Source organism: Centruroides vittatus, unplaced genomic scaffold (assembly GCF_030686945.1).
Source record: "Centruroides vittatus isolate TY-2023 unplaced genomic scaffold, ASM3068694v2 contig_1774, whole genome shotgun sequence".
NCBI lineage: Eukaryota > Metazoa > Arthropoda > Arachnida > Scorpiones > Buthidae > Centruroides > Centruroides vittatus.
In genome coordinates, this window is record NW_027121085.1 from 56,211 (window position 1) to 82,143 (window position 25,933).

General features: G+C 35.4%; 1 protein-coding gene across 1 annotated transcript; it reads left to right on the plus strand.

The window, feature by feature from the left end:
* Nucleotides 1-11,248: 11,248 nt before the first annotated feature.
* On the plus strand, nucleotides 11,249-24,530 carry LOC136969266 (zinc finger protein OZF-like). The gene is made up of 5 exons (XM_067263358.1): nucleotides 11,249-11,383; nucleotides 16,652-16,730; nucleotides 17,853-17,998; nucleotides 19,646-19,712; nucleotides 21,205-24,530. Exons 2-5 carry the CDS (start codon nucleotides 16,658-16,660, stop codon nucleotides 22,131-22,133), a joined length of 1,215 nt encoding a protein of 404 aa, XP_067119459.1. The 5' UTR covers nucleotides 11,249-11,383; nucleotides 16,652-16,657; the 3' UTR covers nucleotides 22,134-24,530.
* Nucleotides 24,531-25,933: the final 1,403 nt, after the last annotated feature.

Sequence of the window (25,933 nt, forward strand, 5' to 3'; positions counted from 1 at the left end):
ATCGGAATCAATTGGGGACTGGGGTTGTTCCGATTACCCATTATGTACGAATAAATATATTAACCTGTCTGATGTTCAAATTTTTCTCCGTTGCGTGTCGCTTCGTGTTGAATTTTCGTCGATTTTAAGCCTAACAAAATTTTTATAATAATAATCGAGGCTATTGTATTGTTAAAAATTATTTCTGCATTTTGTACAAACAAAATAAATATATTGAAGAATATAAAAACATAAAAATTATACTTTAGAAGTAAATTTAGTATCAAAAACGTTCGATTCAGCACAACACAGTCCGACTGAAAATCGTGCCGATTACCAGCGATTTTGATTACCAGTGTTCCGATTAACGACTCTCTACTGTATTACACTTTTTAATACGACTTATTGGAAGTCTTTGTCAAAAGCCTTCCAACCAGCTGTATTGAAAAGTGTAATGTGAGGGGTGTAGTCTAACCATAAAATACTGTATGACAATTGATTTATAATTAGCAATTATGACATTCATGGAAATTGGTCTACTTGCTCCACTCATGTGCCAAACTTCCATTCATGCCATAATTGCATAATATACTATTATTACAGCCAGTTAAATTATCCATAGCAATTTGGCACTTAATTTCTTAGAACAAAATATGAATAAGAAGCAGTCAAGTATTAATACTAAGTTCAAATGTCATCAAACTACTCACGGGCACAATTTTTCTTAAGTTTGTGAGTCGTAATACCAGATCCACGCTAACAGTTTTAGTGCCTGGTGCAACCCCGATACAACATTAATTACAAAAGAATTCTACAGATTCATTTTGGGGTCCAGGCACATGCCCACTTTTGTCTTCCCTTAGTTACACTGCTGCATAATATGAATTTCTATCTTAAAATTATTTCGTTACTCAAGATGTTCATCTAAAAGAGGAAATAAATCAAAATACTGTGGGGAAGTACTTGATCTTTAGAGTATTCCCCGTGCAGGAACAAATGAAAAGAAACTCCAATGAAAGGAACTTAAAGTTTATTTCAGTCCTTCCAATCACAAACAAAAGAAAAAAACACACACAAAAAAAAACAATCTCACGACTCTGCCGTCTACACGTCTACTCTCTCTTCTTTCTTCCGAAGAACTCCTCTTTTTTCTCCCGTTGCGCATGCTCGATCTCCTCCCCCCTCTCTGTTTTTCTTCCGAAAACGCGGCCCATCCTTTCTTTTCCCTGCGGCCCACCCAAGGATCACGCAACAGAACACGTGATCCCTGGACCACACATCTCCCCTTCTCCCATTAACTTTTATGACAGAAAGCTTTTACGCTATGAGTGCCTCTCCCTTCTTTGCACTGTGAACCGCCCAAGGGGTTGGTTACGAGTCGGTTAAGTAACAGAACACGTGGTCTTCAGACCACATATCTCCCCTCCTCCCATTAACCTTTACAACAACAACAAACAGAATATATATATTTTTTTCTTACACAATAGGTAATGTTGGGCTCACCGATATGCTACATTTTGTATCCTTACAAAGTTTAATATCTAATTGTAGTTTCCACGACTCAATGCACGGAAGTCAATTTGACGCCTTCTCAAATTGTACCCGTCACTCAAACTATCTTCAGTTTGAGGTATTCTCTCACCTTGATCTTTATAATTCTCACCGTTTTCTGGTAGAACAGTTTCCCTTTGTCTATATGCCCTGCGTTCGATTTGTTCCTCCTCTTCGTTATCTCGTATCTCGTCAGCTCTGACTGGTACTTTTCGTGGCGTACGTCCTTTCTTTTTTCTAAGATTAGCCAATTTGCTCTCGGGACCAACATACCTCTTGAGCCGGTCAATGTGGACCGTTTGGTCATCCCCATCCTTACATCCCCTTATTCTTACGTTCACTTCGTTTATCCTATCAACTATGCGGAAAGGCCCCAAATACTTTGCAGAGAATTTTCGTTTTGTAGGATCATGAAGAGGTCGTGCTAGCCAAACTAATTCTCCCACTTCAAATTTTCGGAGAGAGCGGTGTCTATTCCAATATTCCCGACTCATTCTTTTGCTCTCGTCACTCAGAGCGCGCGCTATTTTATGCGCAGTCTCGAGTCTCTCCACGAGATCTGAGCGGTAACTTTCTATGTTCTGGTTCCACTCGACTCTGTCTATCTTGTCACCATTAGGGAAACGGGGGTCAAAACCGTAAATTAAAAAATTGGGCGTCTCACCTGTGGCTGAATTTACAGCGTTTCTATACGCGAACATGGCTGCTGGGAGGTGGGTATCCCAATTACGATTATCCCCATCTGATATGCGGGCGATAATTTCCACAATTGTTTTATTAAACCGTTCAATGAGGCCATTAGACGTGGGACGGTATGCGGTCGTCACTCTTCGTTTGACCTCTAACATTCGGCACACTTCCTCCATCGTACTAGATGTCAAATTCGGTCCTCGATCCGATATTAGTACGGTCGGGCACCCGAATCGACAGACGAAATTGCAAAAGAATGCCTCGGCGATTGTGTTTGCATCTTGGGAGGGGATGGCCACGGCTTCAGCATATCTTGAGAATAAATCAATGAATACGAGTATATAACGGTTTGATCGTTCCGTTACTGGGAGTGGTCCTATAAGATCAACAGAGACTTCGACCATGGGGCGCGACGCTGTTTTGAAATCCTGGACGGGGGCTTTTCCTTTGTGACGATTATAACGCTGGCACACCTTGCACACTCTAACGAATTCCTCTATCCTTTTCCACATCTTCGGAAAGTAGAAATGGCGTTTAACTGCAGCAAACGTTTTGGCGATTCCCATGTGACCGGCAAGGGGGTGACAATGATGTGTCGAAATAATTTGATTGACTGCACTTTCACCAACACATCTTCTAATCATTCGACAGTCATCATCTACTTGGTTAATTGTCACAAGTTCACTGTCGATAATATCGAAATTTTCTATAGGCATATCCACCGTGTCGTTTGGTCTCTCTATCCCAAGAATTTTTCGTTTAATTGGACCGAAAATTTTATCGGTGTCCTGAGACTTTATTATGAGTTTGTCAATCTCTTCCATGGGTCTAGACTGATCCGATGTCACATTATTTGTAATCACATCACTGTGAACTCTTGAGAGAAAATCCGCAACCACGTTCTCTTTTCCTTTTACATGAGCCAAAGTTAGATCATATTCGCTCAATTCCATGGCCCATCGCATTAGGCGTCGGTTGTGATTCTGCATATGTTGTAGAAATACTAGTGGTTTATGATCGGAGTAAACAATCACCGGGCGTCCAAGTACAAGGTATCTAAAATGACGTAATGCTAGGACGATGGCCAGGCATTCCTTTTCCACAGTCGAGTACATCCTCTCGTTCCCTTGCAGCTTCTTACTATAAAATCCTATTGGGCTGACATGTTCCTTCTCCCCCACCCTCTGGTTCAACACTGCCCCTATGCATCCCTCGCTGGCATCGGTACTCAAAAGGAATTCGCTCTCAAAATCAGGATGCCCCAACGTTTGGGTGTTAAGTAACATTTCTTTAATTCTCTTAAAACTCTTTTCACATTTATAATTCCAATCGAATTTCGCTCCCTTTTTAGTTAAGTCGGTTAAGGGCTGTACTATATGGGCGAGATTTTGAATAAATGGTCGGTAATAATTGACCATTCCGAGGAATGCTCTAACGTCCTTTGTGCGAGATGGCGCCGGTACGTCCGTTATCGCTTTGACGTTCTCAGGATCAGGTTTGATTCCCTTTCCGTTTATGATGTGGCCTAAGTATCTTATCTCAGGAACACAAAATTTACACTTCTCTGGATTTAATTTTAGTTCTGCCTTATCTATGGCCTCCATAACTTTATGGATGAGTGATATATGTTCGCCTAAGTCGCTAGAGAATAGGACAACGTCGTCTTGGAATACAAAGCACGAATGTCCTATGAAACGAGCCAAGACGCAATTCATCACACTCTGGAAGTAACGACCACTGTTTTTTCCGCCCTGGGGCATGCGACACAGTTGATATTTCCCCCAGGGCGTGGAGAAAGCAAAAACCTCCCTTTTCTCCTTCTTGATGGGGATCTGAAAGTACCCCGAGCTCAAATCAAGGACTGAAAACACCTTACTTCCTCTGAATTGTGTCAGAATATCATCAACCCTCATCATAGGGAAGTCCTGACTAATGGTTACGTCATTTATCCGTCGTAAGTCCAACGTAAATCTAATGTCCCCATCGTCTTTGTTTACGATGTGTATGGGAGAGTTCCAAGGAGAATTACTCTCTTCTATGATTCCAGCCTCCAGGTAGGAGTTTATTTTCTCTTTCAACTTGGGAAGCATGATGTGGGGTATCCTATATTGCCGAGTGTTTATCGGTCTAGACTCAGATAGCTCGATATCATGGCAAAATTTTGATGTTCCTGTTAGGTTTTCAAGCTTTGAGGAGAAGCAAGAAGAGAAGGTATGTATCAAGTTAAGCATTTTACTTTGGTGGGGAGGAGGGATATGATCCACTTTTATTCCCTTTGGAACTGTACTTGTGGCATGACTCATCACTGTGAGCGTACACTCGTTACTTTTGTCTTCCTGTGTCCATGTGCTGATTTTATATAACAATTTGCATATCACTTCGCACTTTCGCAGGAAGTCGATTCCAAGAATGGCGTCATAATCAACAAACGTATTTGCTTTGACGCTCCCAAACTTCTGTTTTATGATCTTGCCACCACATGAGAGTTTCATACACATTACGGGTTCACAAGTTACAGACGGTCCACTTATTCCCTTCACCGATAGGGTTTCGTTGACTATCTCGCAATTATCTCCGTCTAGTAGCATCTTTACTGTGTCAAGATTCATTAACGACCTTTCCGACCCTGTATCGATGAGAAATCGGACCTTCGTCGTCCCAATTGCTCCTCCGCATACCGGTAAACCATTAGTGTTTTGTCTTATGTTCAGAGCCAGCTTACAAACATGGCTGAGCCTGCAATCCTGGCCACTATTGCAAGCCCTTGTTAGTTTAACTGTTGTTTTGTTTTTGTCGGGCAGTTACGTGCAATATGTCCCGGATAACCACAAGCGTAACACACATAGTCTGCTGCTTCTCGGATCTGGTCTTTTCTGTTAATGGTTGTCATTCGACTCATGTTCTCCGAAAGTTCTTCCACCTGTCTTACAAGCTTCTCTACGGTTTCTCTCAAATTGCCTTCCTTGTGTTCACCTGCTCCCTTATTGTTGGTGATATCCTCCTCAGTTTTTGTGGTGGTTTCTGCCATATTAACGTAACACGTGTTCTCTTTACGAAAAAACCTTTGCTCGATCTCATTAGCCTTCTCTGCCAGTCCGACTGCTTTATCAAACGATACGGGTTGATGGTTCAGTACTTCACGACGTAAACGAATATCTAAGCCCCTAATAAATTGATCCAAAAGTAGTTGTCCTTTGTTAGGTTCAAGATGTGGATTAGCCTCGATCACTTGGTCAACTGCTTCGCATAAGCGAACACGGAACTCCCATAGATCTTCTTCTTTCCGTTGTCTAATACCTGTATATTGTCTTAAAGCCTCTCCGCCGTCCTTCACACACTGTTGAAATTTTCTAATGATTCTTTCCCTTATTTTATCATAGTCTTCTTCATACATAGCCCGGGCCTCATTAAGAAAAGTTAGAGGTTTCCCTTTTAACCTAGCACTGGCTATTGTCAGGTAATCCGACTTTCTCCATGCGGCTAGCTTAGCAACGTTTTCAAATTGTAAGAAAAATTCTCTAATCGAAATCATGTCTGATGGTGTCCCTGTGAATGTGGGGACCATTCCGAGGTATCCGGCAATTAACGGTGGACACATCGCCGACTGTTCTGCTGAACTAACCTGGGTTTCGGATTCCATTTTCGTTGATCGTGTTTTCACAACCTGAACTACTATAACTTGGTGTGAAAATAGAGTCTTGAGAGCATATCCTGTCGCGGACGCCAATTATGTGGGGAAGTACTCGATCTTTAGAGTATTCCCCGTGCGTCTACGCTCTTCTTTCTTCCGAAGAACTCCTCTTTTTTCTCCCGTTGCGCATGCTCGATCTCCTCCCCCCTCTCTGTTTTTCTTCCGAAAACGCGGCCCATCCTTTCTTTTCCCTGCGGCCCACCCAAGGATCACGCGACAGAACACGTGATCCCTGGACCACACATCTCCCCTTCTCCCATTAACTTTTATGACAGAAAGCTTTTACGCTATGAGTGCCTCTCCCTTCTTTGCACTGTGAACCGCCCAAGGGGTTGGTTACGAGTCGGTTAAGTAACAGAACACATGGTCTTCAGACCACAATACCATTTGTTGCTTTCTTGTTTAAAACTACACAGCAAGCAATTTATCTTATCAATACGTGGTGTTTAATCATTTACAATGATTATACAAATGCCACGACAGAATGTATTTAAAGAAAATTTGCAACAAAACTGGAATTACAAACTCATCAAAAGATTTCTCATCCACGGAAGGAATACATCAATGCAAATTTGCAAAAGGGCATTTAGGAAAAGTGTGTTTTAAATGGGAATATGCAGACAAATAACGATTCCAGCATTAAGATATGTGATATTTGTGATAAAAAATGAAATAATTCTTTAAAGTTTTACGTGCAAAGTCATCTCTCACAATGAAATTTTTTCTTGTGAAATAAAGAAGTGTAGCGTAGAAGATTGATTTCATAATTATTGACATTTCTTGTATAATTTGAATTGAAGAATTATTGTTTTTTAATTAAATATCTTCAAAGAGACTATAATGAAAGGATGTGTTTTCATAATTTTGAAAATGAATTCAAGTGTAGCATGTATGAAAATTGAATGTATTCGTTTATTTTGGTAGTAAATCTTGTAAGTACGTTTGTAAAATTGATTTTTTTATGAAATTAAAACTTTATTTACGCATTTTAACATTGTATGTACTGTACCTTTGCCATTTTCATATTTCGGTATTTCAGTTTTCAAAATTTATTCCTGAGGAAATTAAAAACTAAATTTTTTATTAAAATTTTATATTTAAAGTGAAAATGAACACTGAAAAATAGAATTGGCATGGTCAAATTGTTCCAGTGTGAGCAATAAAGCGATTTAACTACAAGACTGGCATATTTTATGATTAAATTGCCATTACTCGTATTACACTAGCGGATTCACCTTCATATCATAGCGGGTATTTTATGGTAGGACGGATTTTAATTTGATTGTGATTAAGAATAAATAGCTAAAGGAGTGACAAATTATGAGTTGTAGCTTGTTCCAACAAAAATTTTTACATTTATTCCAGATATAACAATTACGGCCGGATGGCCGAGCGGTCAAGGTGGCAGCCTACCGCTCTGGGGGACCCAGGATCGAATTCGAGCGGGTCGAATAATCCCCAGGAATTTTTTGGGGGGTGGTCCGTTCGGATATGTCGGGCTCCGTCCCTCACTACCAGGTCGCCCATTGTGGGCCTGGCTGAACCCATAATGGGCCTACTAAAAGAGGCCCTCTTAGTGCCCACAGGGCGGAAAGAGTTTATATATATATATATATATATATATATAACAATTATTGACACCTGCAAAAACTTTGGAATAACATTTTTAATTATTTAGTGGATATTTGTATAATTTCCAAGAGTGAAAAAGTTTCCCAATTGGGAAACCACAATGAGATTTTATATGATATTCTGCTGTATAAAGGGATTGCAGCAATTCGCGCGATAATACCTGTAAATCCAGCATAAATTATTACGAAAAACTATTTCGTTTCTGTTGCCACGTGTCTTTAAAAAGTTTTCCTTTCCTTTGCCCTTACTAGCAACGGCGAAAAAGAGTGGCAATAAACTAGGCCCGCTGGCTCCGAATAGCTTGTTATATTATAGGAGAGGTGGCTAAGAGTACGCATTGCGTGTTTCTGAAATTTAGCAATATTAACAAGAGATTTTCCATGCACACGTTTTACTGTTGATTGCAAAGTGTGTCCGAACCAACTTTTCTTGGCTATGGCATTGATAGCTTAGTAAATATATTTTTGTGTTTCTGGAAGTAACTTTACAAACTCAGGCCACAAGCTTTCTAAGTATTGTTGCCTGGATTGTGAAAGTAACGTGTGTGTAGGGATAAAGTATGGGGTAGCTTTCGTGTCGGTGTCTGCCTGGAGTTGTACTCTATCTGCAAGTTTATGGAATTATGTTTCGGAGAGTAAGAGTATTCATAGCAATGCCAGACAGTACTCGAGTCAGAGATTCTTTTAGGAATATCTTAGAGCGGAAGGAAAGGGAAAAAATCGAAAAATAAAAAAAAAGGTAAAATTAGAGTGGGCGCAAAAAAGACTTGGATTTGTGAAAAATGACCAGCAAGCTTACATTTCGCGAGTTGATAAGTCTAATGAAGGCGTTTACTGTTCTGGCTGTGAAGAATCTTTGTGATGACTGGGTGCAATGTGGTCAATGTGCACAGTATTGGCATGAACAGTGTTCAAACTATGAAGGCGCAGCAGTTTTCATTTGTGATTGCTATTAGTGCGTACTCAACCTCCACCACAGGATAAGAGTATGCATTGGAATCGTCTCTCTTTTAAAATTTCTTCTTAAAGCTACACTTGGTTTTCTTTCTAACATATCCAAGCGGAAAGATGTATAAATGATATATGTTCAGACAAAAACATGTATTCTGATGAACATGGCCCACACATGAAAGTGACTGATAGACCCAAGCTGGCCATCTTCATACCAGACCCTAAATGGGCCTGGTATGAAGATGTCCAGCTTGTATTTTTTGCGGAATATTGAGTTCAATTTAATTGGAATATTTAATTCTTGACATAGTTTAAATAATATTATGAGCTACTATTATTAACTCAATATAATAATCATAAAAGTATAAAATTTACTTTTCTGATTCACTAGGAAAGCTGAAAACACTTTTATCAGAATTTTTCCGTTTTACAATTACAGTAAGACCCCGCTTAACGCTGATTCGATATAACGCGGTCCGTTCGAAGCCTAAAAAAAGAACTTCAAAATTTACGCCGATTTAAATTATCGCGGCATTTTGTTAATTCGTATATAATACAGTTATTTACGAACACGATCCGATCAGCAAAAAGATGTACTTCTTTAAATCTATGTTTGCTTGGTGCAATTTTGGAAAAAAATATAACTTCGTGGATGCCATAGGCAATATTGGCTTCGCTTGGCAAGAATGATAAATGCACGAACGAAGTGTGGAAGAAGTTATGGCTGAAGGTATCCAAAAATTCTCAACGAGAAGAGCCTATCGCTGTATCGTTAAGTTGACCAAAGTCAACCTAATCGATACAGCGAGATTAAAGTAAAATTTGTTTATTTTTGGTAGCGTGTTCCCCTATCCCCATTTACTCTAGGTTTTTTTTTTTTTTTTTTTTTTTGTAACTCTTTCCGCCCAGTGGGCACTAAGAGGGCCTCTTATAGCAAGCCCATTATGGGTTCGGCCAAGCCCACAATGGGGCGGCCGGGTGGTGAGGGACGAGGACCGACATATCCGGACGGACCACCCCCCGAAAAATTCCTGGGGATTTTTCTACCCGTCCGGATTCGATCCCGGGTCCCCCAGGGCGGAAGGTTGCTAACCTTGACCGCTCGGCCAACCGGCCGCTATTTACTCTAGATTAATTAAAATGACCTCGTTTAACGTTGTTTCGTTTAGCGCTTTGTTGTCTAGGAACGCATCCCCCGCGTCAAGCGGGTCTAACTCTATGGCAATTGACAACTGAACAATATCTTCAGTGACTTTGGCCATTTTGATTTTTAAAACTTAGAGGAAAGTGAACTCCGAAAAAGCAGCAAAACTTATTAATGCATATGACAGCGATCTGACTGATCTGACAGAACACTTAATCCATGAAATTGCTCACCGTAAGAATGTTTATAAGACGTTTTCGGTACTGAAAAAAGCCCAATTGGAATTCTGAGTGCGATTTACGATTTAAAATAGTTCAGGGTTTATTTGCCAATATTAGTCTCGCAATTAAACTGTTTTGTACAGTGCCAGTAACTGTTTCTTCGGCGAGGTCTTTCAGTAAACTGGCAAATTCACTGAAGACGTGGCAAGGAAACTCAACTGGTCAGGAGCGACTAAATAACCTAGCACTTTTGTGCATTGAAAATGATTTAGCTAAACCAAAATATTTTAGTGACGTGATCGAAAAATTTGCTTCCGCAAAAGCCAGAAAATTTACTGCGAAATAATTTAATCGATAGTTTCTTGGGTTTTGTCTTGTTGACGTGCTTTCTTTTTCATTTCTGTCATTCTTTAAGTTCTTGTGTTGGCTCCTATTTTGTTTTTGTTTTTAATGTCTTGTTCGTCATTGTAAAATTTGTCGGTGTAATTCCTCTATTGTTTCTAATAAATCTAATCTATGTTTTTGTAAATGCGTGCTTAATTTGTGAATGAAAATACTAATTTTTGTCATTTAGCTGCCTTATCATATCCCAAAGCAGCCGAAGGAACCCATAAAGGACTTGCTTGAAGAGACCCTCATAGTGCTCACAGGTGGAAAGAGTGAAGAAAAAAATAGTGAGCCGAAATTTATGAATTGTATTAATGAATCATATTACTGTGAATGCAAATTCCTGTAGTTTGTACGTTTGTCATAACGCAACTACGGAAGGACGGGTATACAAATATCGTTAGAATGCGTTACAAGAGGGTATGATAATCCCCAGGAATTTTTCGGGGGGTGGTCCGTTCGGATATGTCGGGCCCCGTCCTTCACCACCCGGTCGCCCCATTGTGGGCCTGGCCGAACCCATAATGGGCCTTCTAAAAAGAGGCCCTCTTAGTGCCCACAGGGCGGATAGAGTTAAAAAAAAGGGTGTGATGTTTATAAAAACGTTACGCATTGCTAGGATCTCAACTCTCGAGTAACTGAACAAATCATATTTGTTTCCGATGGGTCGCGCGCCAAGACGTACGTAAAATAAATGAAAGTAAAATCTTTATAAAGAAACCAAGAGACTTTAATCATGGCGACAACCGCCATCTTTTTGGGACCGCTTTTCCCCATTCTTACGGCCCTGTATAAAATGCCATAGTCGTTAATAATTTCTTAAGTTAAACTGATCGTCATTCATAAATTTATTTAATAATTATTATTTTGGCAATTTTAAATAAATAACTTATACATGAAAAAAAAAATTAAAAATTAAAAAATTATTTTCGGATACGATTCATAATCACAGATGGCGCGCGTTGTGTTTTAATATGGCGGAAATTACGTCTAAAACGCGAGTAAAGTTTTTATTTCTGATTTTTTTACGTAATTCAGTGTTCGAAACGGAGCATAAATCTTCGTATATATTTTAAATTGTTAGCCTAAATCTAGATTCTCACGTGGTGTTATTGGACCACGTGTCTGCCATCAGTAAGTATTCTGTCAGTTATTTTTGTGTTGTGTGGCTTTGCCTTTTGGTGTTAAAACAGAAGGGTTTTGGTAAGATTCAAACTCCGAGTTGTCTGTAGGCAGCAAGAAGTAATGTGCTACGATGCAACTTATGAACAGGGATTCAGAATATGTTGAAACATTAGAAGAGTTAATAATTTTTTAATGTTTTCCTACACATGGAGTTTTCAAAGTTTTCTTCACAAGTCTAACACCTAAATAGCCAGTTTCCAGTAGAAAATCTGGTTAATGTTACCTTAGGTAGCCAGGATGGTGGCTTGTCTCTAATTCCAGCAAGAAACCAGTGGGATGCACATTCTAACCTAACCTAACCTATTCTAATAAATTACCATAATTATTAGCAACCAAATTATTAGAATAGGTTAGGTTAGGTTAGGTTAGAACGTGCGTCCCACTGTTTTCTTGCTGGAATTAGAGACGAGCCGCCATCTTGGCTACCTAAGGTAACATTAACCGAAAATCTTACTGGGAGGCATCCCTCCTTGCGAGATTTCCAGGTGTTGCATTGCCTTATCCCATCAATCTATTCATTCTGAGATACTTAACTGCTTTCCTTATCTGACGTCCTCGAAAGCATTGTCTGAAAACTGTGAAAATTTTTACACGGTGTAGTGCCGAATAGTAGAAATTTTCTCGTCCAGGTGGTTGAGATAATTCGAATAGCAGATTTCTCGATGGTGTGTGGTTTGCAGATCCCTGTGGGTCTAGGCAAATGGCACGTTAAAATTTATTATACAGGCTTACCAGAAGGTGAAGTTTGAGAAACACTAGGTTAATGCATGCCATTGGGATATTTTGTACCTAAAGGCAATAAAGAAATACTGTCGATAATAAGAATATTAAAACTATTACAGTGAAATGTTGATGTAATGTTTGGGGTGTGTATAATAGAAATATATCAAATACACAAGTGCTATTCGTCAATTTTTTTTTATTTTTTTGTTACTATACCTAAACACCAAGTTTGTAAGCAGTTCTTTAAACTTTGCAAACCACATCAAATGAGTTAATTTTTTAAATTTTTTGACAATTTTAAATTTAATAAGTAAGTTTTATTACACATAAGACTTATTGTTCTATTGCATTGTAAGATTGTATTTTAAAATCACTCAAAATCAGACCTTATAAATTGTGTTTACTTGTGTGTTTTTTTAAAAATTTCGTTTAGTGTTCACACAGTTATTACAGAGATTTACTACTATTATTGATAGTACAGATTAATTTTAAAAACTAACATTAATTGTTTTTGAGGAATTATAAAATGCAACAAGGAGGAGAGCTTTGCAAAATGCCAGTGGAACAAACTAATTTCCAGATGTAACATATGGCAATATCTGTTGTCATTTGTAAATTTTAAAACAGCTGTGTTAATTTTGCGGTATTATGAATTAGAAAAATGTAATAATCTTAATAATCTAACATTGATTAAAATTTTTTGAAATATTTCGACTCTTCAAATTTCCATTTACATTCTTAGTTTGAAGGCAGGTATTAATGAACTGTTTAAAAAAAAAAGATAAAACACAAAAACTGGAGAAATAATTTGACAACAAATGAGACTGGAAAGTAATATTAATAAAAATCACATTCAACTAGAGTCTTTTTTGTTTCCAGTACTATTTAATGATGATTAAATGTTTAAGGACAAGTGTGTTTGATCTAGTCAAGATCTTCCTCGGGTCTATGTGAAATGGAATGCATTTTGAAATGTTAACGTATTTCAAAAAAATGAAACTTTTCAAATACAATAAAATAGAAAAATTGCACAATACAAGAAAAAAGCATAAAAATGAGCATTAAAAACTGACGTATTTGGTATATTATCACAATGACGCAAGCACGTGATTGCGTCGACATTGTTCTATAACGTTTTCCAAGCATGTGACAGGCATTGATTCTATTTAAAGTTGATACAATGGCCCTTGTTCTTCAATTTAAAAGTTTCTACAGCCTCCAGTGTTTTTATGTACTCGGGATGCCTAGGTGTTTTGAGGGTCTCGTCGAGTAGGGCATTCACATTGTTATCAGACACATAAGTGGTTAGGGCGGTGTTGTTTTTCTTTTTCTTTATATCATATTTGTGTTCCGTTATTCTAACTTTGAGTGAGTGTAAGGTTGAGCTTATATATTCCAGGTTGTTGCCAAATCTTTTTGTTTCTCATGGGAACCTTGTGAATCCCTGGAATCTCCTGAGCAAGTTGTTATGTTATGATCCTAAGGATAACATTTTTAAGGATATTGAAGATGGTATGGTTGCATCTGAATGTTTATTGTATGCCCTTGTTTTGTTATTTCTTTATATATAGGTAGCATGTGATGGTAATCTAGAATGATACATGTGTTCGTGTGGTGTGCATACTCATGGGGAGTATTGGCATTTGTGGGGTTTATGTTGTTATAGCAGGCCCGGGCTTTATTCCAAATCAGGTTCTTTTAGTCTGTGAGTAATAGCTACCACTCGAGGTGTTTGAGTTCTAGTGTATTTGTGTAATCCGTACAATGTATAAAGGTCCTTTTAGCGTTGACCCTGAATGCCACAATTTTGTATTCACATTTTCATTCCTTTCCGACTTACGGAGGATAAATAAATTTTCAATTCTAAAACATTATGTAAGCAATGAGATAAAATTAAAAAGGTAAAGTAAACCAATAACTATTTTGCAGTAAAAGAAAAATTTTATTGCCAAACAGATGGTATTTCCATGGGTTCAGTAATAGGCCCAAAATTAGCAGAAATCTATATGATAGAAATGGATAAAACATTATCAGATTTAAAAGGCATATTTTTTGCACGGTATGTTATTGATATAAAGTGAAAGAAAAACAAGAAGTCAAAAAGTATGTATCGTTTCCTTATATTAAAGGTATGTATGAAAAATATAACAACATCTTTAACCAACTAATTAAAAAATTGGCTCCAACACAAAATAATAAGTTATTTGAACTTATGATAACAAAGTATTAAAAAGGACCTGTTGGAGGAGGAAGGAGTGGTCTACAGACTTCAGTCTATGTGTGTTGCTCCAAGTTTCTATTTTGGGGAAACGAAGTGGAAGCTGAAGACCAGATTATCCGAACATCTAGCAGCCATAAGATTGAAAGTTAATATTTCTTTTATTTTCCCACATTGTTGTATTAATAATTGCCAAATTAGTGTCAATAATGTAAAAATTGTATATAAAGAGAAAAATATTGTAAAAAGAACATTTCGCTATAATTATGCAAAATAACCTTGTTAATTTGAATATGGGCATGGTAACAGCACAATGCTGGGAAACCTTTGTCGGTATATCAGTCTAAACCTTGGATGTGGAAACCAATGATGGATAATTGTCGAAACTTGAGAAATAACCCAACTGAAGAGGCCAGGTTATCTGGCGAAATGCATTTAGGGAATATGCTAAGGTAATAAAGGTGTTTCTCTCTGCAAAGCTGGTTTGTTTTACCTTTTTAATTTTAATTTTATCTCATTGCTTACATAATGTTTTAGAATTGAAAATTTATTTATCCTTTGTAAGTCAGAAAGGAATGAAAATTTGAATTTTCCTGTATTTGTCTACAATCCAATTACGTAAGATTGAATGATGATATCATCATAAATGTATCTTCTGTATATGTATATTTCCGGTACTAGTAAAATTATGTTTTCTAATAACGTAATTATCATCTCACTAAGATCCCCTGATAATGAGCTGTCTATGGAGAAGGGGTAACCGTTTAAATGTTTTTTAAGCAGGATATGAACTGTGTTTTCCAATAGGCATGTTGGCAATTTGGGACTATGGGACATATTATGTTATCTTGCTTATGAGTCTTAGCGAAAGTGAATAATTTAGGTGTATCAAGAGAAGGAACATCTGCCTTATCTAGTTTTAATTTATTGGTCAACATTATGCAGGAGGATCTGATAATGCCTGCTTGAAGTTTGTCAACATAATCTTCTTTGACTGGTTTACAACGTGAGATATTGGTCCAAGAAGGCCTTATAATGTTCTTTTTTCATCAGAACTACAGATCTGCATTTATCAGCTTTTAATAAGATGATATGGTTGTCTTCAAGCCATTTCTTGCTTTTTCATAGATTGCACCAGGTATCTTCTCTACCTGCTTCATTAGTTGAACTTATTCTGAAAGATGCCTTCCATCTGAATAGTTCTTTACGCCCTTTTTTTAAGCCTGCCACAAGCTTTCTGGTGCTTGGTATTTCAAATCTGGATGGCTGTTTTTTGTTTTAAGTGCATACTTGGGATCTTTTCAAATGGTGTCGATGAGATAAGGTAGTGGGGAGATATTGTCTCAGCAAATTATTGGTGGATTTTGTTGTTTTAAGATCCAATTCATCTTTTTCCTGTAGGTGTGGGATAGCTTCCTTTCTAGTTTTTCTTATAAATAGGACACCTGTTTGTTGTCATTCTCAAGCACATATGGGTCTATATTGTATTAAATTTTCAAATTTAATAGTCTTTACAAGTTTAGAATAGATGTTTTGTGAAATCTCATGTTGGTACCCACAGTTCTATATCATAGAATGAATAGCTTTCCTTAAGCATAGTTTCTTTAACTTAGGTAATAAAGACTCTCAGCTAGTTGGGAGTTTGATTCATAAGAGTGACATGGAAAGCACCTTGTTTTTCTTGCACTCCATTAAGAAGTTGTATTTGGCTTTTGCCCTTGTGAGGGTTAACACCAATTTGCAGTAAACATTAGCCATAAAACCCCGGAGGCCATAGAAAATTCAAAATAAAACTTTTGGACTAATGTTTTCAATTGAGCATTTCATCATCAAATATACAGATCTGAAGATCTGCATTTGTAGATTGGAAATGTTAGTCCAAAAGTTTTATTTTATATTAAATCTCACTGGAATTCAGCTAAGGCTCTTTGATGAAGTGTTTATTGCTGAATTATTCAAGTCTTCCAATTGGTGTTGGAACTCCATTAGAAAATTTAATACAAAGCTAAAATTAGCAATATTTGCCAGATATAATCAGTCACTTTTATAACTACTTGAAAATGTTACATCCTTCAAATCCGACACTCACCCAAGTTCAAGAATTACTCAGATGATTAATTCTCAGATATTTTATTTATATGCATTTTGGATTGGAACATTATAATTTTTTTAAAAGTTTATTTATTAGATGGCATTTTATTTTATGCTTGAAATATTATTTATGTACTTTTGTATAAAATTCAACTCTTTTAATAATATGACATAATTCTATAATTTCAGTTAATTATGGAGAGTGAATTTCAAGAGATAACACACAGTTCCAATATTTGGAATAACTTTCAGGATGATAATTCAATAGGTAGGATGATTTAATCGGTAAGATTAATAATTCTTAATACTATAAAAGTATGTTTCTGGTGATTAGAAGAACAGTTAAAATATAAATAAATATGTAGAGTTAGAACTAAGTAATAATTTGTTAATTCTTTCAGCCTTTTTGGCACTAACAGGGCCTTTATTTCAACCCCAGTGCGGGGTCTGCCAGGCCCGACATATTCACAACATACCAATATCCTGAGGTTTTGACCACCTGGTTTCAGTTACAGATCACCAGAGAACTGGCACATAGGCCTGTTTTTGTTTGAAATTGAAAAGAAATTGTTATAAAAACATATATTGTTAAGTTAAAATAAAATTTATTTAATTAATTGTGTATATATATATACACACTGTATATCTTATAATATTATATCGTATTTAAATTTATGACATATGAAACTATTACACTAAGTTACCATAGTATATACAATTTAGACCATTTTATTTATTAACATACCCCAAAATGCACATTAGCCATCTTTGCTTAGCCCTCTACAGTTGGCTGTAGGTCTAAATACAGGAAAATGTTTTGAGACAATACAGAACTGTAACATCAACATGCATACAAACATGTTTAAAAATTGACAAAACCTGTTAAAATAACCTTAGAATTTGGCACCAATCACATGTAACCAAACTAAACCTTCAATATCATTATAACCTTATTATGTAAGGTACTGTACATCTAACATGTGGAAGGTTCTCGAGGTTTGTACATGTATTGAAGGTTTAGCTTGGTTACATTGGTGCCAAATTCTAAGGTTCTTTTATAGTCATCAAGTTGGTTTTGTCAATTTTTAAACGTGTTTGTATACATATTGATGTTACAGTTCTGTATTGTCTCAAAACATTTTCCTGTATTTTAGACCTATATCCAACTGAAGAGGGCTAAACAAAGATAGCCATGATGCATTTTGGGGTATGTTAATAAATAAAATGGTGGTCTAAATTGTATATACTATTGTAACTTAATATAATAGCCTCATATGTATGATAAGCCTGTAAATTTAAATACAATATAATAGTATAATATATATATAATAGATTTAATTATTTACTTACAATTTTCTTAAGCAACAAAATGTTTTAAATTCTAATATAGATTGTGAGAAAGAAGGAATAATCAAGAATTATGATATTAAGAACGTTATTAAATCAGAGTGTCGAGTTGTTTTGAAAAAATTGAACATTACACGAAAGACTGAAAATTATGAAATCTACCTCCCAGAAGAAAATGTACTCTTAAAGGTAAATAATACATATTTTGAAGTATTTTACACTATAGAAAAGATTTGCGTATTAGTTTAACTTATTGAAAAAGTAGCTAAATATATCTCTCTCCTGTATTAAACAGCAATTGTAAAACCTACATAGGATCTATCATGAGAAAAATAAATATTTCGGGTGATAATTCCTCGTAAGAGTAAAAAAAGTTAAAAAAATATCTTTTACTAAATTATCTGTAAATATTATTAAAAGTTTTAAATATTAAAAAACATGTAGAAAAGATTAAAATGTCTTGATTTTTGCCATGTCTCCACAATGGAAGACTGTAATTGGACATGGCAAAATCAAGACATTTTAGTCTTTTCTATGTATTTTAAGAAATACATAGAAAAGACTAGAAAATGAGTAAATTCGTCAGCCATGTTTTTAAAAGAAATTATGTATCTTTTTAATTGGCTTGTGTGAGAATGTGGGGCCGATTCTTTTAGTTTAAATTGATAAAATTTAAAAGTTTAACAAACAAAAGTGTGTCACAGAGGGACTTTCTTTCGATTTAGAAAGAAGTTCCCGGGGAGAGATGTTGACACTGATATCAACTTGACAGGGAAGTTCCTTGTTGCATCTCTCCTCAGGTGACTCAAATTGTCTCTAATCGTTGGATGGATCATTTGTGCTCGGTCCTATAAATAGGGCCGAACACAAACGCCTAATGCTGAGACTGGAAAACCAAACTCTCGAGAAAGTTTGCATTTGAATCAAAAGAGTTTTCCACCAAATGCAGGAAACTGTGACTAGCCCTGCCAATGACTCATAAGAATATAAGGAACAGAAATGAGGTATTATATTTGACTTAATTATTATAAACTCTCTCCCTTAAAAGGGAGAAAAATCAACTTTTGGGTTGTTGTTTGAATTCTCTTTATTTTTCAGAAAGATCTAGTGTAACTAGAAGTTTTATTACTATTCTAATATGGTTTTAATTATTTTGATTAATCTCTCATTGTATGTAAATACAATGAGATATTAGTGTGTGTGTGTGTGTATTTTGTTACTTTCACTGAATTATTTTTAATCATTTAAATCATTCAGTTTTATTGTTCTAACTCCATCACTAACTCCTGTTTCAAAATAGACCCTTCTAAAATTGCGATAAAATTTTAATATACTTTTTCACTTGGAAAAAATTGAAAAATTCTGAATTAGGATGTGAGACAATTTATCCTAACTGGTGTCAGGATTCTTACAGAAAGATTTCATAGATCTTTCTTTCTACATTTTCAATCTGAATATGGAACACTATTCTAGAATCCACGATCTCACACTTGTCAGCTATGAACTTTTAAACTGATTTTGCATATTAAATTAATACGCCTCAATGTCCTTAACTTATAATCTTATTTTGTCCACTAGTTCGTATCTATTAACAGGAGTTAAGTCCTGTTAATAGTACACTAGTGGACAAAATAAGATTATAATTTTGCATATTTTTGCAGAGGTCTCTAATAAATGGTCATCTTTGCAATGGAAGACTGTTGTTCCTGGTGATTCGACACGGCCAAAATGAAGACATTTTAGTCTTTTCTACGTATTTTTTAGTGTGTAAATTTGTCAGCCATTTTTTAAAAAGTTTTAAATATATTACTTTTGTGTTCTTTATGTATTATTTAGATTGTGAGGAAAAATTCATCTATCATTCCTGAGGAAAGATTTAAGAGAAATGGAATGAAGATCCAAAGTAAGTAAGATGTTACATGTTTATTTGCTAAATATTTTACAGTCACTTTATATCATATTTGGTGTAAGTACTGTTGATACACCCACCATCAGTGTAAACACTAATTCTAATCACTGTACTATTTGTACCGCATTTGTATGTTGTATATGTAATTTTTTTTGTTACTGGTGTAGTACATGAAATAATCTGAGTAATGCGATGTGTTTCAATCTCTGCCAGTCGCTGATTTTTTTTATTTGCTGCTACAGCTAGAGACTAACTGCGCATGAGGTTTTTTAAACCTCTCCACAAACACATCTAGTGAGTTAGATTTTATTATGATATACGTAACAGACTTGCTATTTTTTTGCATTAAAAGATTGTATTATTTTAAAATCAACCATATAAATCATGATTGTGTTGTCTTTTTTTTTTTTTTTAATCTTCCATCAATTTGGACTTATATTTTTTACTGAATATCAAATGTCATATTGATGATTTTTAATAGTACTTGTTAGCTTTTATAATTTTTTGAGCCACAGCCAAAAAGAGCCACCAGTGGTCAAATGAATTTAATCAAATTCATGTAACAGTTACAAATGCTGGCAAAACCTCTTCTGAACTGCATGCACATGTAAATAGATAACAATTGGTGGAATTGGTGGATTACTAGGCTCAATTTTGATGGATAGGATTGTAACTAGATGCTCATGCATATCGCTATGCACAGACTGTAATACCCTATTCACACTGTACAGTTTAAACCAGCTTAAATGACTAAGCCAGCTTAAGGTATGAAATATGAACGGAACTGACTTAACGTTAAACCGGTTTAACTACAAACAACCGGCTCAGCTTAAATCGCTTTCTCAAAGGAGCTTAAGTCGCTTCAAGCTTTCCACGAGGTCCGTCAGAAGTTCAAAAATAATGGCGGAAGCAGATGTGCAGGTACAAATGTTCGGACAAACGATACTCTTCTCTGTTAGCATGTTTAAGCTGCTTCGGTACAAGAAGTTTAAATGATAATATAAATTTCTTGTTTACGAAAAAAATATATATATATAAATTTCTGTCAAAAATCCATTCTTATCACTGTTCTATCGCTAAAGTGATATAAACATTGGCAACACGATTGAGAGAATCGTGTTGCCAACGACAACGACATCACTGATAATAAATGTTAATAATTCCCAACTAACGTCTTATGCTCTTTAAATAAGTTATTTATAATTTAAATTACTAAATATAAATTAATTTATGATGATTTACAAAAAATAAGCAAAAGTTTGATTTTATTTAAAATGTAATATTGAGTACACCCACTTGAGGGCTAAGCGAATAATTCGCTTTAATTACCTAGTGTGAACGAGTAGTTAATCTTGTTTTCGACAATGCAACTTAACTTAATTCTGCTTAAATCTTAATCCCGCTTAAAATGTACAGTGTGAATAGGGTATAAGTGATGTTTATTTAAATATGAATAATTTCATTGTTTTTTTTCTTAAATTTGCAGTTAACAAGGACAGACAGAATGAGAAACATGTTATTCATCACAATAGAAAAAGAAGAAAGCATTTTCAATTTAAGAGCAACAGGAAGAAGTCGATTTCTTCAATTAAGAAAATCAATAAAATTCAAAGGAATATTAAAAACAAATACCTCAACGTAATATGGGCATCTCGTCCTAAAGAATACTTCACGTGTAATTTATGCACAAAGACTTTTGTAAATTATAAAGTTTTAAGAACCCATCTGTTCTTTCATATTGGAAACAAACGATTTCACTGCTCAACCTGCCACCAGATGTTTCCCTGGATATTTCTTTTGAGAAGACACATGAGAGAACACGCCTATGAACAGCATATCGAACATGATAATAGAATAGTCCGCATGAAGTCGTCTTCGAAATATCTTCTAAATCCACTTATTCGATGGAATCCCTTTCACTGCGACATTTGTGATAAGAGTGTTTTGACAATAAGCCGAGTAAAGATGCGAGATAGAACGCATTTATCTCATATTTGTAAGCTATGTAAAAAAGAATTTAAGTGGAAATCTCAGTTGAAAATTCATCTGGCAACGCATAGCGAAGACCGACCTTTCAAATGCAATATTTGTAGTAAGTGTTTTAAATCAAAAGCCTCTGTAATAAATCATAAAATTGCTCATAATTATGATAGGAATTATATTTGTCGGATATGTGATAGAGGTTTTAAAACACAATATGCTTTAAAGAGTCATGTCGAAATACACAACGTTGACTATAAATATACTTGTAATATCTGTAGGAAACGTTTTAAAACACAAGGATCTTTAAAGAGTCATGTTGAAATACACAATGTTGAATATAAATATACTTGTGGTATCTGTAACAAACGTTTTAAAACAAAGAACTGTTTATCTGTTCATAAATCGACACACAGACGTAATTTTGTGAAATAGGTAAAACTTGCCAAGTTGGGGAAAATTATTGGGTACCTTGCAATTCCGTCTTAGATCAGTTTCACTGTATGTAAGAAAAGTTTTATACATAATAATACTTTAGTAAGACACCACATTGTTCAACGTGATAATACGTAAGTGTGTGGATTTTGTCTAAAGCTTTCCAGAAAGTCATATTGAAAAGTGTAGTATCTGTGAAAAGGAATTGAAAAATAAACACAAGTTAAATCTTTATGATAAAACTTGCCTTAATGCAAGGCTGTTTTGTTGCAAGATGTGTAGTAGGATCTTACATCATAAAGTAAGTAAAAACATTCTCTGGAATTAAGCACAAAATTGCTATGGATAACTTATCATATAGGAACATTTTCTAAATAGAAAAAGTAGATTTTATTTTCTATTTTTTACAAAAGGAAATGTATTTTGGGTCATTTGCCCCTCATCAGTCTTTATTGTATATGGTAAAACTGGAATGATAGCTAATGGTGACTACTGAAAGGTTATCTCTACTTTTTTAAATACTACTGTTAAACCTGTGATCATTATGTATCATTCCAGTTTTACCCATATTATACAATAAAGAGTGATGATGGGCAAATGGCCCAAAATGAAATCCTTTTGTAAAAAATAGAAAATACAGTCTACTTTTTCTATTTAATAACTGTTCCTATGTGATAAGCACAGAATTGCTATGGAAAACTTAATTCCATAGAACAAAATATGAATAAGAAGCAGTCAAGTATTAATACTAAGTTCAAGCATCATGAAACTACACACGAGCACAGCATTCATTAAGTTTGTGAGACGTAATACGAGATCTACACTAACTGTTTTGGCAAACTGATATCTGGCTAATCCTGATTTAACGTAAATTACAAAAAAATTCTATGGATTCATTTTGTTGGCCTTGGTACATTCTACCTCTTCATCTCCTTAGTTACACCACTGCATAATATGAACATTCATCTTAAAAGTATTTCATTAAGGCATCAAGATGTTTATCTAACTAACTGTAGGAACAGCTTTTAAAAAGGAAGTAAATCAAAATACCATTTGTTGCTTTCTTGTTTAAAACTACACAGCAAGCAATTTATCTTATCAATATGTTAACAGACTTATAGAATCAATTTGGAGAGGCATTTAATCATTTATATTGATGAGATACATGGTCTCCCCGGTACTGGTACGTTAAAACTAAATGGAATACCATTGCCAGAAAGTACCGAATTCCGTTATCTGGGATCTCTGCTGCAGAACGATGGCAACATTGACAGGGAGGTTACTAGGAGGATAAAGTGGAAACAGGTGACACGAATAACTTGTGATCAATGCAAGCCACTTAAAATAAGAGGGCTAATATATAAAACTGTCATCAGACCCGTGCTTATGTATAAGCGCGAGTGCTAGTCAATGACAACCACCAAAGAGAAGCGATTGCATGTGGCAGAGATGCAAATGCCAAGATGGATGTGCGGGGTCACGAGGATGGATAGGATTAGAAATGACTACATCAGAGGAAGTTTAAAGGTAGCGCCTATCTCAAAAAAAATAATAAGCCACAGACTGACATGGTTTAAACACGTGGTGAGAAGGAATGAGTAACATGCAACAAAAAGCACTAAATATGAAAGTTTCAGGGATATAGAGGTAGAGGAAGACCTAAGAAGAGATGGATTGAGTGTGTAAAAAAGGATATGCTGATCTGTGTATTGGACAAAGAAACAATTAGAGATAGACCAACGTGGCGTGAAGTGACATTCCGGGCTGACCCCAAATAATTTGGGATATAGGCCAAGACGAAGAAGAATGATGAGATACATCCTGTCGTGGCATTTGTATAAAGAAAATTTGCAACAAAACTGGAATTAAACTCATCAAAAGATTTCTCATCCACAGAAGGAATACATCAATGCAAATTTGCAAAAAGGCATTTAGGAAAAGTGTGTTTTAAATGGGAATATGCAGACAAATAACAATTCCAGCATTAAGAAATGTGATATTTGTGATAAAAAATGAAATAATTCTTTAAAGTTTTACGTGCGAAGTCATCTCTCTCAATGAAATTTTTTCTTGTGAAATTGGTTGAAACTGTTTAAACACAACACACGCCTAAATCATAACTACATTTGTACTTATTTAAATACAGCAAGTAAATAAGATATGTATGAAAAAGCAATGTTTAAAATAATGAAGTGTAGCGTAGAAGATTGATTTCATAATTAATGACATTTCTTGTATAATTTGAATTGAAGAATTATTGTTTTTTTAAATATTTTCAGAGAGACTATAATGAAAGGATGTGTTTTCATAATTTGAAAATGAATTCAAGTGTAACATGTATGAAAATGAATGTATTCGTTTATTTTGGTAGTAAATCTTGTACGTTTATAAAATTAATTTTTTTTTTTAATGAAATAATAACTATTTACACATGTACCTTTGCCATTTTCACATTTCGGTATTTAAGTTTTCAAAGTTTATTCGCGAGGAAATTAAAAACTAAATTTTTTATTAAAATTTTATATTTAAAGTGAAAATGAACACTGAAAAATAAGATTAGCATGGTCAAATTGTTCCAGTGTGAGCAATAAGATAGCGATTTAACTACAAGAGTGGCGTATTTTATGATTAAATTGCCATACCTTAAAATTTTTATCATCATGATCAGTGAGAAAAATTCATACTTTACATTACACAGCTACGTTTATATCGGCAGGTATTTTAAGATAGGGGTGGGTCTTTACAGAAGAGGAGTGCATTTGTAAATAACATTTTTCATCGTTATTCTGTGAAGTCGGCGTGTCTCCGAACGAGGGAAATTTCGCTATGATCAACTAGTGGCAGAAGCATTCACATTGGCTGCGTTCAGCAGAGTCAACAGTTGCCGTGCGAAGGTGTTTCAATCGGTAGCTGTTACGTAGTACTGTGGATCACCTAAACAATGGATCGCAAAATCAAATACAGCAGACCCATCAGTGGCCAAGCGGTCTTCGTTCCCCGAACACTGGGAGTTCGGTCGTGGGTTCGCACCTCGCTCGGACAGGCGAGTTTTCTCCACGTCTGTAACGCCTAAATAGGGACCAGTTTCCCTTAAAAAGACCTCCCGGAAGGCATTCCCCTAGGCAGATCGCCCAAGTGTTGCGTTGCCATAACCAAACAAACAAAAAACAATCAAATATAGCAAATGGCAAGTCAAATAGATGTATATCAGACGGGCCATTTTCAATATTATTTGGTAAATTAAAACATACTTTAAGTTGAAAAAGGGTTCTAACAAATGTCCTTTTGTTGTCAGGCCTTTTCTGCTTTTAAACAGTTGTACGTTTGAATTTTTTTCTGTTTTAAGATGTTATAAACATTGACTTGTAGAAAATAAATAATCAAGGCTGCTGGCCAGATATAAAGCCTTAATGGGCCGTCAGTTTGTAACCTTTGTGCTAAACCACAGCCCAGGTCTGCGCTTTTATTCAAGATGGCGGCGGCTGTAAACGGATTGCATCTAGTTACATCTAGAATCCTTCAATGCGTGCAACTAGGATTTTTAAAGTTTTATCCATTAGACGTATATAGATGGAAAAAAGTCACCACTCGCCCGCCCCATTGTAGACTTGGCCGAACCCATAATGGGCTTCAAATAAGAGGCCGTCTTAGTGTCCACGGGACGGAGAGTTAAAAGAAAAGATGGGGAAAAAAACTATATTTATACTTTAATAAAGGAAATATCCATCGATTGTATTCGATGATTTTTACATTAAAATAACCCAAATGTTAATGATACTGTGAAAAAAAATTTTGTTTTC

Bases quoted from the DNA above. Each gene is read 5' to 3' on its own strand.
- LOC136969266 (XM_067263358.1), top strand. From the start codon at position 16,658: ATGGAGAGTGAATTTCAAGAGATAACACACAGTTCCAATATTTGGAAT. The intron at 16,731-17,852 runs GTAGGATGATTT...ATTCTAATATAG, and splicing joins TCAGGATGATAATTCAATAG to ATTGTGAGAAAGAAGGAATA. The intron at 19,713-21,204 runs GTAAGTAAGATG...TTAAATTTGCAG, and splicing joins AAATGGAATGAAGATCCAAA to TTAACAAGGACAGACAGAAT.